Source organism: Miscanthus floridulus, chromosome 6, assembly GCF_019320115.1.
Source record: "Miscanthus floridulus cultivar M001 chromosome 6, ASM1932011v1, whole genome shotgun sequence".
In the NCBI taxonomy this organism is placed as follows: Eukaryota; Viridiplantae; Streptophyta; class Magnoliopsida; order Poales; family Poaceae; genus Miscanthus; species Miscanthus floridulus.
The window spans coordinates 99,786,501-99,802,121 of NC_089585.1; the positions used below are offsets into that span (position 1 = coordinate 99,786,501).

At 48.2% G+C, this 15,621-nt stretch overlaps 2 protein-coding genes across 2 annotated transcripts; one reads left to right on the top strand and one right to left on the bottom strand.

Annotated features, from left to right (window-relative positions):
- Positions 1-221: 221 nt before the first annotated feature.
- On the top strand, positions 222-2,659 carry LOC136456419 (pentatricopeptide repeat-containing protein At3g09650, chloroplastic-like). The gene has a single exon (XM_066456284.1). It carries the CDS (start codon positions 330-332, stop codon positions 2,520-2,522), a length of 2,193 nt encoding a protein of 730 aa, XP_066312381.1. The 5' UTR covers positions 222-329; the 3' UTR covers positions 2,523-2,659.
- A 9,678-nt stretch (positions 2,660-12,337) lies between these two features.
- On the bottom strand, positions 12,338-15,493 carry LOC136456421 (LEAF RUST 10 DISEASE-RESISTANCE LOCUS RECEPTOR-LIKE PROTEIN KINASE-like 2.1). The gene is made up of 3 exons (XM_066456285.1): positions 14,568-15,493; positions 13,810-13,839; positions 12,338-13,541 (listed from the first exon to the last, which is right to left on the bottom strand). Exons 1-3 carry the CDS (start codon positions 15,406-15,408, stop codon positions 12,499-12,501), a joined length of 1,914 nt encoding a protein of 637 aa, XP_066312382.1. The 5' UTR covers positions 15,409-15,493; the 3' UTR covers positions 12,338-12,498.
- Positions 15,494-15,621: the final 128 nt, after the last annotated feature.

The following is a 15,621-nucleotide window of genomic DNA, read 5'->3' on the forward strand; positions in this document are numbered from 1 at the left end:
TTTGTTTTGACCCAGGAGTTCACTTCTTGTTTAAATTCGGTCAGTCCAAGAACTCGTAACTTCTGCACGGACCAAGCACGTGTGAGTTGTGACCTGTGTGTTTGTAGCTGAATTCGTCCCTGACTCCCTGTCGATATGGCTGGGCTGTGGGGTGGAACGCTTGTTTGCTTTGGTTGGGCCTGGGCCACGTCAAATACCTCATCCTCATCCTATCCGCTCCACTCGTCTGCAGCTGCTGCTGCCGTTTCTTCTCCCTCCTCCTCCGGCCGTCCGGCGGACCAAACCAGACCGACCATACGGCCATTACCGCGCGACTACCTACTCCAGGGATGCTATGCTGCACGCGCTACTCGCTCCAGCTCCTCCAACCCCATCCCTCCTTCCCCGGTGGCGCCACCTGCTCTTGCTCGTGCTCATGCTCCCCACCTTCTTCCTCCTCCGGCAACCAGCACCAGAGGCTCCATCCGCCAGCCGCCCTGTCCCCAGCTACTTCCCGTTCCACCCCGCCACTCACCCACGCGCCTGACCATGAAGAAGATGGTGCCTCCGATGACGCCCTCCTGGCGCTCCTCCGCGCCCATGACACCGATGCCGCCTACAGCCTCTTCTCCTCGAAGCCTTCTGCCCTCCCTTCCTCCCCCACCACGGCCTCTCGCCTCCTCGCGCAGCTCTCCTTCGATTCCAACGGCCCCGATACGTTCTCCCGCGCCGCCCGCCTCCTCCAGAGCCTCCGCGCCCGCGGCGCCCTCGACCTCCTCGACGCCAACTCCCTCTCCCTCGCGGCCGCGGCCGCCGCCCGCTCCCGCGACGCCCGCCTCGCCCACTCCCTCCTCCTCTACATGCTCCGTCAGGGCCTCCTCCCCGACCGACGCGCGTACACCGCCGCCGTCGCCCGCCTCACGCCGCCCACCAAGGCGCTCCGCCTCTTCGACGCCGTCCTCCGCCACCTCCGCCGCGCGCCATCAGAGCTCGTCTACCCCTCCTGCCTCCCCGACGCGGCCGCATTCAACGCAGCGCTCAGCGCCTGCGCCGACGCCGGGGACTGCCGCCGATTCCGGCAGCTGTTCGACGCAATGAGCGAATGGAGCTCCGCCGCCGATGCGCTCACCTACAACGTCGTCATCAAGATGTGCGCGCGCGCCGGCCGAAAGGACCTCGTCGCGCGCGTGCTTGAGCGCATGCTCTCCTCCGGCCTCGCCCCCTGCGCCACCACTTTCCACTCCCTCGTCGCCGCGTTCGTCGGCTTCGGTGACATCACCACGGCGGAGAGGATCGTGCAGGCGATGCGGGAAGAGCGCAAAGACATATGCTCACTGCTAAGGGCTGTCGCTATGGATTGCGACGGTGCGACTGACGTCGAGGAGGGTGCCGCGCTGCTGGACGACATTGTTGCCGGGGCCAAACAGGGACAGGGCTCAGATGAGGTGCCGCTGCTCCCCAAGGCTTATCCGCCCAACGCCAGGGTGTACACCACGTTGATGAAGGGATACATGAACGCAGGCCGTGTCGACGATGTCGTGGCCGTGCTGCGCGCGATGCGGCAAGAGGCGCTGACGGTACCCGCAAGCCGGCCGGACCATGTGACTTACACGACGGTGATATCAGCGCTTGTCGGTGCGGGCGATGTGGCGCGCGCGCACGCCGTGCTGGGCGAGATGGCCGCGGCCGGAGTTCCAGCCAACCGTGTCACCTACAACGTCCTGCTCAAGGGGTACTGCCAGCAGCTGCAGATCGGCAAGGCCAGGGAGCTCTTTGAGGAGATGGTGACGGACGCCGGCATCCAGCCCGGCGTGGTGACATACAACACCCTCATGGACGGGTGCGTGCTCAGCGACGACAGCGCGGGCGCGCTAGCCTTCTTCAACGAGATGCGGTCATGGGGCATCGCGCCGTCCACGGTGAGCTACACGACGCTGATGAAGGCGTTCGCTGTGTCGGGGCAGCCCAAGGTGGCGCACAAGGTGTTCATGGAGATGGAGCGGGACCCCAGGGTGACGGTGGACAGGGCGGCGTGGAACATGCTCGTGGAGGGGTACTGCCGGCTGGGGCTGGTGGAGACGGCGAAGCAGGTGGTAGAGAGGATGAAGGAACGCGGCGTGCAGCCGGACGTGGCGACGTACGGCAGCCTGGCGAAGGGCATCGCGATGGCGCGCAAGCCAGGGGAGGCGCTGGTGCTCTGGAACGAGGTGAAGGAGCGGTGCCTGGAGGAGGCCGACGAGGAGCTGCTGGGGGCGCTGGCGGACATGTGCGTGAGGGCGGCCTTCTTCAAGAAGGCGCTGGAGATCGTGGCGTGCATGGAGGAGAAGGGCATCGCGCCCAACAAGACCAAGTACAAGAAGATGTACATCGAGATGCACTCCAGGATGTTCACCAGCATGCACGCGTCGCAAGCGCGCCGGGACAGGCGCCGGGAGCGCAAGCGTGCCGCCGAGGCCTTCAAGTTCTGGCTCGGTCTGCCCAACTCCTACTATGGCAGCGAGTGGCGGATCGAGCCTCTGCTGGATGGCGATGACCAAAGTTGAGCCACCCGCCACCGTCTCTGCTATGAGCACTGAACCCTGCTGCATGAAGGGAATTTTTGTCAAACTTACAAAAGGAAAAATATACTTCATATTTCTTGTTGTAAACCTCAGGAAATTAACCAAATGGGATTTACATATCCCCTTGTTCCTTGTACAACCTAATCAGGAGTAGAGATTTTTTTCCTGCAGGCAGTTGTTATCTGAACGGTACAAATAATTCATTTTACAATCGAAAGGAGAATGGGAAACAACAAGCAAACAATGCAGATGAATGTAATGCGAAGCACTGAGACGTCAACCAGAAGAAGGGTGAACGAGAGTTGCTAAAAACAATTCCTGTGAAAGAAATTAGCATATATCCTTTACCCAATGCGCCTCTCTTTTAACCGTCAAGGTGACATAAGTTAACAAGTAGCATATGTAAGAAATATGAACCCTATCAAAATAGTTATTTTGCCAGTTGAATGGCAAATATTATCATTAGGACTAACCGTTGTACCCTAAACCCATACACGTCCATTTGAAGTGTGTAGGAGTTTGTTAAAGCTATAGTCGAGATGACGTTCATTTCTTAGTGCTCTAGCCACCATATACACTTAAGAGAAAATTAGGCGATTAGCAAAAGTGTTGGTATTAGTGTTTAGAGTAGTTAGGGGTTCCCCAACGCTGCTTTTTTACTAGTAGCCCTAAGTGCCATGTATGATCGGATAAAAAAGTAGATGCTCTATACTTGTCATAGTGGCTTGCAGAAGCTATATATGCTTGAGGAGAGTGAATGTGGTCCATGCTAAAAAAGAAAAAGGGAGAGAAAATAAATGTGAGGTACGATGAAAGAAAAAAGTTTCTTTGCAAACCACAAGTAGTGATAGTTTGCATTGTGTGAATAGTAGTCTCAATATTTCCTGGTCTATGTGGATCACTTTATTTATACTAGAACCACTAAAAATGTTAGCCTTCATTGGTGGTGCCCTTAGAAGCCACTTTAGCACTTGCTCTAGGTTTAAACAAAGTATTTAGTGAAGTTTGCACGCCTCTTTGCTATCGGTACTTATGTACATCAAGAGTTGTACTTCTCGAGGCTTGTAGGTCCCGCGAGGCCCTCTAACTACTTTTTGGAATGACTGCTGTGGAGCACGAGGGACATGAGGCCCTCGGCATTTTGGCCCAAGGTCACCTAGTGGAGACGGCAGGGAGTGGTACCATCCTACAACCCTTGACCAATCTCACTTACCTTGCCAACTTGAATGTTTCGTTTAACAGACTGGATGGACAGATACAAAAAGGAGTGTTCCCAAAATATGACACACAAAATCATTGATGGAGAACAATGCATTGTGTGGCCTACCCTGCCTAGGTATAGTACAATGCCAAAACACTGTTAGTTGATCTCCACTAATAGGCCCAACGGCCTATTGGGCCATATCTCTGCTCCCTGATCGGGGGAGCCCAACCCTAACTCGGTTGGAGGGCCCCTGTCGCACGGCACACATAAAAGGAATGTGGGGGTGAGGGCTCGGACTACGAGGTTGACCGGAGCCGCCACACCCACCGAAAGAGAAACCCTAATCCGGTCCTAAAGCATGCTGCCAGCGACGGGATGAGCCCGCCACCATCACTACCGTCGCGCCTATGCAGGTTCTCCGACGCCCCACTGCCTCACCACCACGCCGTGCACTGGCGTCCGCGAGGCTGCATCCAGGGCGGCATCGGCGTCCACGCTGTCGTTGCGGTGAAGCTCCGCAAGGTCGAGGAGCCTAACTACGGATCTACGGGTTACACAGAAAGGTACACAATCCTACGATTCTCACAATGGTACCAGAGCTAGGTTCACTCTGTGTAACCCTAACCCTAGATCGGGTACAGGAAAAGTGGGCACGGTTTCAATAAAGAACCCTAGCAGTTCGTCAGCCTAGGGTGTAGATCTAGGGTTTCAGATTGAAAAACAAAGAAAATGCCTGATCCAGATCGGATCGGGACGGAACTCGAACCCTAACCGTACAAGAGAAAGAGGACGGTCATGAGGCTACCTACCTGGAGCCTGGCCGTCCTGTCACTGCCGTCAACCAAATCCATGGCCGACGAGAGAGAGACAGAGCCGCCGGGCTGGGTAGCCTGGCGCGCACGAACTCCGGTAGATCAGTCCAAATCGGAGAAAGAAAAGGGGAAGAAGGGAAGAGATTCGGATGAACTCCGAAAAGGAAAAGAAATCAAAAGAAAACAGAAAGACTAACCCCCTCATCCCATTCGGAATCAAACCCTAAAAAGAAAAGAAACCCTAACCCTAACCCCATTCCCCACATTAGTTCGGATGAGAGAAGAACCAAATCGAAAAGAAATAGGGGAATAAGAAAGGGAAGGGAGAAGAAACCCACCCGAACCGGCCCTTGGCCGGTGCGGGAGAAGAAAGGCCAAACCAGGGCTGCTGCTCGCCGGGCTCGGCAAACGGGGGCACCGCGGCCAGGCCGCTCGACGACGGCGTGCTCACCCGTCGGGGAGCACGCACACCGGCGAGGGGGCTGGCGACGGCGCCGTGTCTGCCCGCTCCACTGCCTTCGCTGGCTCTCGGTGTCTCGCTGTGGCGGCGCTGTTGTGCTATGGAGAAAGAAAGAAGAGCAGCGAAGAGAGAGAGGCAGAAGACCGAATGGGCTAGGGTTTCGGCCGACGCGGCTGGTCGGGTTGCTTTTGATCGAGCGAGACGGCCGGGCGACCATCGGATGTGATCCGACGGTGGAGCGCTGTTGGGCCAAATCTGGCCCAGGCGGGTGCGCGCGCCAGACTGAATTCCCGGCCCAGGCCCAGGTTGCGGCCTGGGCGCGGGGGGGCGCGCGGGAAGGGCGTGTACGGCCGTGGACCGTGGGTTGCCTTGCTGTTTTGGGCCGAAAGTACAGTACAGAAAAGAATGAGTTTTTCCTTTTTCTATTTCCAGCAAATATTTATTTCTGGAAAATGAAAAATAGCTCAAAAAGAAAAATAGAAAAAGTAATTTTTCCCGTGGGTAAAATTCAAGAAATTGAGCATACGTTTTCCGCTGCTAAAGAAAAGGTATATTCTCCAGTGATTTTGAACAGACGTGATATTTAACTGGAGAAAAGGAAGTTTTTCCAGTAAATGTTTATTTCCTAGAAATTGATTAATGAATTAAAGAAAATATAAAAAGCAATTTTCCCTGTGGGTAAAATTCAAGAAAAGGAGAAGTTTTTCCATAGCTAGAGAAATTATTTATTCTCCAGTTAATTTGTACCAACGTGGTATTTAATTGGAGAAAAAGAAAAGTTTTCCGCTGCTAAAGAAATTATTAATTCTCCAGTTATTTTGAACCAATGTGGTATTTAATTGGAGAAAAAGAGATTTATCATGGATTATGATGTTATTTTCTGACCAACGTTGTTAATAACAATATCGTAATTTTAATGATTTATGCATTGATTCTACTTCTGCCCAACGGTGATGTAGAATTAGTGTATAAGAACAGATGTTAATTTTAATGATTTATGCATTAATTCTACTTCTGCCCAACGGTGATATAGAATTAGTGTGTAAGAACAATTGTGAAAGTTAATGATTTATGCATTAATTCTATTTCTGCCCAACGGTGATGTAGAATTAGTGTATAAGAATAGTTGTATGTTTTGATTTTGACCAACATTGGAATCAAGGCATGCAAATGGTGTTAATTTTATGTTAAGAAAAGTTATGATCTGGTTTTCATCCTGTCTAAGGTGGACTGGGTAGTCACCTCACCGTGTTCCACTGAGATTGTGGCACCGATGAGGGAGACAAAAGAGAATGATGCCACTTGGGCAACTAAAGAAAGGGATTTTGAATCTCAAAAGATATCCTATGGCTTTTGAGCATAGAAAGTGGGTCACTGTCAGCAAGAAATGTTTGGCTGTGATAAAGAACATGATTGAACCCGCAATTGTGGGCTTAATCCTAGAATGTGACACGGTCACCGAGTACCTCGATAGAATAAAGAGTCAGTTCACTGACACTTCAAAGACATATGCTACTCAGCTGATAAAGTAGCTAGTGACAGAGTGTAACTCTGAAAATGGTGGCATAAGAGAGCTCACGATGCGTTGTCGAAATTATGGCACTATCGTTCAGGCCATATTTCAAGGGGGAGAATAGAAAGACAAGTTAAGAATGATGTTCTTCCTACATTAGAGCTCTCAGATTAAGAACAATGCAGAGAATGTATAAAAGAAAAGTATGTAAAGAAAGATGCTAAATGAAGCGCAGGAATTTTATAGATTATTCACACAGACATCTGTGGTCAGTTTCCTGTAAAGAGTGCGGATGGTTATGATCCATTCACAGATGATTACTCCCATTATGACTATATTTATCTAATTAAAGAAAGAAAAGATGTATTGGATAAATTTAAGATATTAAAGATTAAAGACAGTCAGGTCTGACCGTGGTGGAGTACTACGGTCGGCATACCCTAAAAGAATGGTATAGTAGCCCAGTATTCTATACCGGGCGAACCTCAGCAGAATAAAGTAGCTAAAAGAATCAATCGTACCCTGATGAATATGGTGGGCAGTATAATAATTTACTCCACCTTATAGTTGAGCCTGTGGATGGAGGCGTTAAAACCTCCATTCATATTCTCAATAGAGTATCAAGAAAGTCGGTGCTCAAAACACCGTATGAGTTGTGGACAGAAAGAACACCCTCACTTAACCACTTGCGTGTGTGGGGGGGAGCCCTGCCGAGGCTAAAGTGATTAACCCAAACATTGGGAAGTTATATCCCAAAACAGTAAGTTGTCATTTATTTGGCTACACAGAAAAGTCAAAAGGTTTTCGTTTCTACTGTCCAGAGAGATATACAAAGTTTGTGGAAATGAGACATGCTGTCTTCCTAGAGGACGAATTGATGAGGGGGAGCATGGTAGCTCGAGAAATTGACCTTGAAGTGAAGCGGGTGTAAGCACCCACTCTAATGATTCATGAGCCAATTTTCTCACTACCTGTTGTAGCTGCACCGACAGTGCTAGATATTGTGGTGCCAGCACCAGTTGTTATCCCACCTGTGGCAACAATGAATGAAAATGAGGAACCTGTTCTTCAAGATCCAATAGAACCAATTGCCACATATGAGGGGGAGCAACAATAGCCTCAAACAGAAGATGTGCCAAATGTGGAGGCCCCTAGAAGGTCTCAAAGAGTTAGAAAATCAGCTATTCCTGCTGATTATGAAGTGTACAACACTAAAGAATTTCAAATAAAGGATTATTAAAGCCTCGTTTGAAGAAGCCATGAGTAGTGATCAGTCATCAAAGTGGCTTGAGGCTATGGAAGATGAAATGAAATCGATGAATGTCAATAAAGTTTGGGATTTGAAATAATTCCTAAAGGAGCCAATACAGTAGGCTGTAAATGGGTCTACAGAGCAAAACTTGACTCTCAAGGGAATATAGAAACATATAAAGCGTGACTTGTGGCAAAAGGCTATATGCAAAGAGAAGGGATTGATTACAATGAGACCTATTCTCCAGTCTCATGTAAAGGTTCCTTCAGAATCATAATGGCATTAGTGACACATTACGATTAAGAATTACATTATATGGATGTAAAGACGACATTTCTCAACAGAGACTTGGAGGGAAATGTTTACATGGCACAATCGAAAGGTTTTGTCATGAAAGGAAAAGAACGAATGTGATGCCGCCTAAAGAAATTCATTTATGGATTAAAACAAGCTTCAAGACAATGGTACTTGAAGTTTGATTAGACAATAAAGAATTTTGGGTTTTTTTTAAAGAGAATGTAGAGGACAATTGTGTCTATACAAAGTTTAAGAATGGGAAGTTTAACTTCCTTGTCCTGTATGTAGATGATATCTTACTTGCTAGTAGTGATGTCAGTCTACTACTGGAGACAAAGAAATTTGATATGAAAGATCTTGGTGAAGTCTCGTTCGTTCTAGGGATCGAGATTCACCGAGATAGAAGAAAAAGGGTATAAGGACTGTCACAAAAGGCATATATGGAAAAGATCTTAAAGAAATTCAGTATGCACAAAAGTAGTCCCTCACCTGCTCCTATAGTCAAGGGCGACAGATATGAGGATTTTGAATGCCCCAGGAACCAATATGAGCTCAATCGATAAAGTGAAAGTGGTTCCATATGCTTCAGCTGTCGAAAGCTTGCAACATGCTCAAGTATGTACACGCCCTGACTTTGCATTTGTTACCGGGTTTTACTTGGCAGATTCCAGAGCAATTCTGGAATAGAACACTGAAATTAGTAAAGAAAGTCTTGCATTATTTGCAAGGAACGAAAGGCCTCATGATGACATATGGAAGATCTGATTCACTCCACATGGTGGGATATTCAGATTCTGATTATGCGAGAGTGAATACATATCCAGACGTGGATTTTCTATCATCTCGCAAAGGGGAGCTATTTCATAGAAAAGCTCAAAGCAAACTGTCACTACATCGTCCACAATGTATGACAGTTTGTAGCGTGTTATGAGGCAACGGACAGGTGAACTAACTAACGAAGTTCATACCCGGTTTAAAGGTGGTTGACGACATCTATAGACCACTTAAAGTAATACTACGATGATAATCTGACAGTACAGTATGCTCACAACATAAGTCAAGTGGTGCTGCCAAACACATTGACATAGAGTATTATGTTGTGAAAGATTAAGTCCAGGATCAAGTCATAAGTCTTGAGCATATAAGAACAGAAAGGATGCTCGCGGATCCGCTTACAAAAGGCTTACCACCCAACATGTTCAGAGGACATGGTGTTCAGAGAACATGTAGCTAGCTTGGGTTTAAGGGAAAGCCTAAAATATTCCTGGACAAAAGAAGGCCCAAAGATAAGTATCTATTTCAGAACAGAGTAGTGAGTTGTAGCTGTTAAGTCTATCGACAATGGACCGTGACGATGAGACATGCTCTATGAGCTAATCTGTAATGGAATGAACAAAAGCAAATGATATGAGAGTGAAAGATGGAATGAGATCGAGGGGGAGAATGTTAGTTGATCTCCACTAATAGGCCCAACGGCCTATTGGGCCATATCTCTGCTCCCTGATCGGGGGAGCCCAACCCTAACTCGGTTGGAGGGCCCCTGTCGCACGGCACACATAAAAGAAATGTGGGGGTGAGGGCTCAGACTACGAGGTTGACCGGAGCCGCCACACCCACCGAAAGAGAAACCCTAATCCGATCCTAAAGCATGCTGCTAGCGACGGGATGAGCCCGCCACCATCACTACCGTCGCGCCTATGCAGGTTCTCCGACACCCCACTGCCTCACCACCACGCCGTGCACTGGCATCCGCGAGGCTGCATCCAGGGCGGCATCGGCGTCCACGCTGTCGTTGCGGTGAAGCTCCGCAAGGTCGAGGAGCCTAACTACGGATCTACGGGTTACACAGAAAGGTACACAATCCTACGATTCTCACAAACACCAGTAACCGTACGAGACCACAAAAACTATTGATAAAAGTCCTATTACCTAATACCATCCTGGCATTTTAAGCTTTAGCTTTAGCTGTGTTCTTGTATATGGAGGTAAGAATGAAGGTGAACAACCGAAGAAATATGCCGGTTCCTTAGACAGAGACTTGCAGAACTATCAGCCGCTGCTGATCTCATACCACTGCACGAGCTTGCTCCCGCAACCAACATCTTAACTGATGATAACTTTCTAGGGGAAGGAAGCTTTAGGAAGATCTTCAAAGGTAAGCTAGATGAAGGATCTTTGATAGCAGTGAAAGTACTTGGGGCTGTCACGAACCAGATCGGCAATTACAGAAATGATAATTGGAGATAGTAGAAATCAGAGGATTTGGTATTAGAATTGGGAGGAACAGGGGTTCAGATACAGAAGAACAGAGTTCTTAGAGGGAGGAATTGGTTAAGACTTCCGTTATTCCTTAACCGTTCATAGCGCCATTACACCGCTTATAAGCGGACTCACACCGACACCACGACCCGCCATGGGCCGGACGAAGCCCAACACCTTGAGGCCGGCCCAGGACACCATTCTTGTCTTCACCTTTTTCCCGCGCCTTCTAGCCACCGCGCCTGTCGCGCCTTCGCCTCCTCAGATTGCTGACACACGCCTGCACTTTCTACAGGCTAATCGTTGATGTGGAATGGTGTGCTCGTATGCATGAATCTGAACGCGTGCAAGCCTATCAGGCTCAGCGTAATATGAACTCCTGCCTACACTTCGAGGTTGATCGTGAATCCGTGGGCAGCTCTGATCATCAAGGACATCGGGGTCGGCGAGGGAGATGGTGAAGTTGGTGTAGTTGATGTCCGTCACGTTGTAGTAGTAGTCTGGGCTACTGCTGCTGCTGTTCCTGCTGCTGATGCTGCCGAGTTGCATGATGGGATACTTGTCGTCCACACAGTGGATGGCCAGCCCAGGGTACCCGCAGGAGGAGGAGTTGTTGCCCAGGACATCTGCCGTCTCATCGGAAAGATAGAACGGGTAACTGATATTCACTTTGCCGCATGTGTACGGCTGCAGCTTGCATATGGAGGTGTTGTAATCGCCGCTGGAAGGATCACCGCGGGAAGCAGCGAACAAGATGTCAACGAGGAGCGGCAGCTGCAGACGACGGTGGCATAGCAGCAGGAGACCCACCATGGCCTATGGGTAAAGCTGGTGGCTCCCAAGGCGTTTGTGTTTGTCGCTTGACGCTGGCCCCTCCTTACAAACTACTCCATGTCTGGGGATTCTGCTTGTGTGCTGCACACCATGTACAAGTGAGGAAAAGAAGCTAAGTGGGACTGGAAGAAGTTTGGTCAGCACAAGAAGACCCAGCTACCCATGAAAAGGTTTGGTTTGAACCGTAGAATAGTATCCAACATGCCATGAAACCGTGCGTCTTGGCTCATAAACCTATCTGCTGGGCTAACTTTCGTGGTGACAGAAAGTTCTATTGAAAATGGAATAATGGATTAAACTCTAGTAGGAAGTCAAGATACGCCAAACCAGAATTAGAAAAAAACTGCACCTGTGGCATGCCTTTTCTCGCGCTGTGCTGCAAAATGTCCTAACACGGTGACTAGTCACCGCTAGAGACTAGCGAAGCGTCAGCCGAGATAGTGAAATTTCCACGTGCAGTCGAGGGACTTTTGTCATACAGATACAATATAATAGAGGCTCCTCTAGCGACCGACACCGCGGTCCGTGTGGAAATTAGTGGCTCTCGAGTCTGGAGACAGCGAACGCGGCCATCTGTTAAGGAAGCTACCCGGCATTGAGCCATTGACTCAAACGGAGGCAAACATGGTTGTCATACAGATACAATATAATAGAGGCTCCTCTAGCGACCGACACCGCGGTCCGTGTGGAAATTAGTGGCTCTCGAGTCTGGAGACAGCGAACGCGGCCATCTGTTAGGAAGCTACCCGGGCATTGAGCCACTGACTCAAACGGAGGCAAACATGGACGCAGGCCGGCAGGCGGCACCGCTATGGCAGAGTGCCACTGATGAGTGATGAGTGCGGACAGCCAGCCGAGATCTCAGCTATGAGTCCTATGACCACGTCATTAGAGAACTCTGACTTTGGTAAGTTGACTCTTAATACCTACTCTTAATACCTACTACTACTAATCTCTAGTTCACAGTTCAAGTATTTTCAGGAATTTGGGTGTCGCAATTCTGATCTGAATTGGAATGAAAAGTTTAGTCTCAATTTTAATTGTGTAATGTATTCCATCGCGATTTAAATTTTAAACCCAGCCCGCCTACTGAATTTGTAATGCATCTAGTGCTTGCAGCTAGTCTGAACAAAGTATACCATCATATAGTGTAGTATGAGGCTATGAGCACCCCTGTCAAGAAATTCCTAAAATAGTTACATCTATGTTTACAGACCAAAAAATAGCATTCGGTGCATTCATTTAGTTCTGCATAGATATAACAAACATTTGCATTTGTGCAACCTGGTAACGCTAGCAACATTTATTAGGAAGATATCTACGCTCGTCAGCTCAAGAGAACTTTGGGTGGCAATTCCAGATTACTTGTGCTTCCTTCCAGCATCTCGACGACTCTAGTCATTGTTGGCCGATCAGTTGAAATCACTTGTATGCACCACAAACCGACAACTATCATCTTTCTCACAAGCTCTGTGGTCTCACCATCAATCTCAGAAGCACTGATACAGTAGTCGTCCAAATGTTCATAAATCCACTGAGGGAAATATTGGCTACTAGATTCACTATTTTCACTTGTATTCTTATCCCTTGCTCCAACCATCTCAAGGACCATCATTTCATAACTATACACATCTGACTTGCTAGTTACTATTCCAAATTGCTTTGAGTAAACCTCTGGGGCAATATAACCTATTGTCCCTCTTGCGCCAGCAATGGAGATAGCACTCTCTTTATTCAGGCATAGCTTGGCCAATCCAAAGTCAGAGATCTTAGGACAGAAATCCTGATCTAATAGGATGTTATGTGGTTTGATGTCAAAATGCACGATCCGAGTATTGCATCCCCGGTGGAGATATTCAAGTCCTCTAGCCGTGCCAATTGCTATGTCAAATAATTTCTCCCAGCTTAGTAAATTTTCACTATTCATGTTGCTGTTGAAGGCATACCTTTCAAGTGAACCATTAGGCATGTACTCGTAAATAAGTGCCCTTTTAGATCCTTGCAAGCAAAATCCTAAAAGTGTCACAACATTGACATGAGAAGTTCTGCTAATACTAGCCACCTCGTTCATAAATTCCTCACCATCACCTTTGGTGTCCTTTAGCATCTTAACCGCTACCTGGCGGCCATCTTGGAGGTTGCCTCTGTATACAGCACCAAATCCACCTTGGCCTAGCTTCACAGCAAAGGATTTTGTCATTCTTTTAACATCTGCATAAGTGTATCTTTTCGGATATAGGTTCCCGTTCTTTTGTAGAAATGACTCAATCCTTGGTTCGTCCTTCGATTTGAGGGGGAGCCAACCATATTTACAAGCCGAGAAGAATATGAGAATTACTAGACACATGAATAACATGTCTGCAACAATACCTGCATCACAAAAGCATCACAAGCGAATTCAACTACAAAGCATTCTAAAAAATCAATTTGCAAAGAAAAATGCACCACTAGTCAGTGAAGAAACTCATCAGATTATTGCCCAAAGGGAGGATGAAATTTATCTACATTGTTGTCATTTTTTTTAGAATTATGGATTTTCAAACATGACATGCCAATAATTCATTATATGCTTTTCTTCTGCTCTTTTTAGACTAAATGCATGAAGATGGGTACTGGCTATAGGCTGCGTAGTGCTTACCAGCAATAATTGTTGTTTTCCCTTTTGATCCTGTATGCCAACGAACAAAAGACAATGTTAGATTTGAGCAAGATTACGTCAAACAGAAACACAAAGCACAAATATGAGGAATTGTATCTTCAAATAGGTTTATATATTTCATGATTAATTTAGTGATACTTATTACGTATCATAAATAATATTTTATATATTTTTTGTTAAAATTGGAATTGTTTGACTCATATGAGGAAGCGAGATTTTTATTTTATTTTTTGGACGGAGGGAGTACTTAGTGAGACAGGTGGGCCGACAAGTTTTGCTTCATGATACCTTGAAAACGTTTGTATGATCATTAAGAATAATTTCCTTCATAATTGAGGTTCCTGGCAGTCGTGAGAGTCTACTTGATTGGCGGTTGATCAGATGTTCTCAGTGCCAGGTCACTTGATTGGCGAAATGATGAAAGCTTGACTAAGTAGTGGATTCGTAATGTGCTGGTGAAGAGAGCCTAATTTTAGTCAATTCATGGTGGCCTATGCAAAACCAACGTGCTCATTGTCTTCGATTCTTCTGAAAATTTAAGAGCTTTGAGTTCTTCGTTTTTTGTTTGTGAATAGGAAACCAAATCATGAAACTCATTTTAGTTTGAAGCGAAGCCTCAATAGAAAGACACACAGGCGTGGAATACTGGAATCGCCGAGTGAAATGGTTGGCTGTGCAGACGGGGCAGAATTTGTTTTTAGACGGAAATAAATCTTTCAGTAGGTTTAAGGGCTTACTTGATGCGATGTGTTTGCAGTACGGGTTGCCCGCCTTCCCTCCGTGGCACAAGCAGCCCCGGAATACCCTGTTCTGGCTATAGGCGCATTGCCCGTTCGACTCCTCGCACAGGTGACACCCATCCTCTGTGATACGGGTCCATTCCAACTCGAACCCACGCTTGAGCACGTCTCCGTATCCGCCGCTTGTGAAGTTGCTCTGGTTATTACTTGCTGCCATCAGAACATCGCTTCTCACTGGCACGGTGACAACCTCGCTGCAGTTCGCAGACAGTTCTTGCTCATCAGTCATGAGCACGAAGGCGTCTCCTGCGCCAACACCTGGCGGGCTCTTGAACCCCGCGCATTTGATTTTGTAAGCGTCAAATTGTTGCGGCACGGGACCGCGTGGGTAGCAGCCGTAGAAGAAGGTGAGCTTGCCGCTGGAGCTGCTGTTGTGCAGCCAGCTCTCGTTGAAGCTGACTTCATGGCGGACTGCAGGGCAGCTGCTGCCGACGAGCACATCGCTGTCCACCAGAATGATGGTGTGGGTGTCGTAGAAGATGTTCTGAACGGCGTAGTTGTCGCCACCGAGGGTGATGACCGGGGTCTCGGTCGGCGCCTCGCCTTGGCAGGAAATCAACAGGTCGGTGTAGCCGCAGGAGTAGCTGTATCCGTAATCGGCGGTCTCTCTGGTTGCGTTGGGAAGGTAGAAGGGATAGCTGATATTGACGCCGCCGCACATGAACGACTGCGAGCAAATCGAACCGTCATAGGTGGCCGGGAGCGGAGGAGGGAGGATGGCATGGGAGGCAGGGGCATGAACGCACAGGAAGAGGAGGAGACAAGGTAGGAGAGGCATGGCGAGCAAAGAGGTAGCGCTGTGTTCAATCGCTTTTGAGAAGATATATGGTCGCACTGTATTCGCAGAGAAACCGGATCTCTGCTTGAACGTGGACGACCGAGGCGTCAACTCCAGTGTCCAACACACAAAGACTTTTAAAGTGGGCAAGTGGCGACTGGCGACTGGCGACTAAGTCTACCGCGTGATTATGCCCCCTTTGAGGCCTCGAGG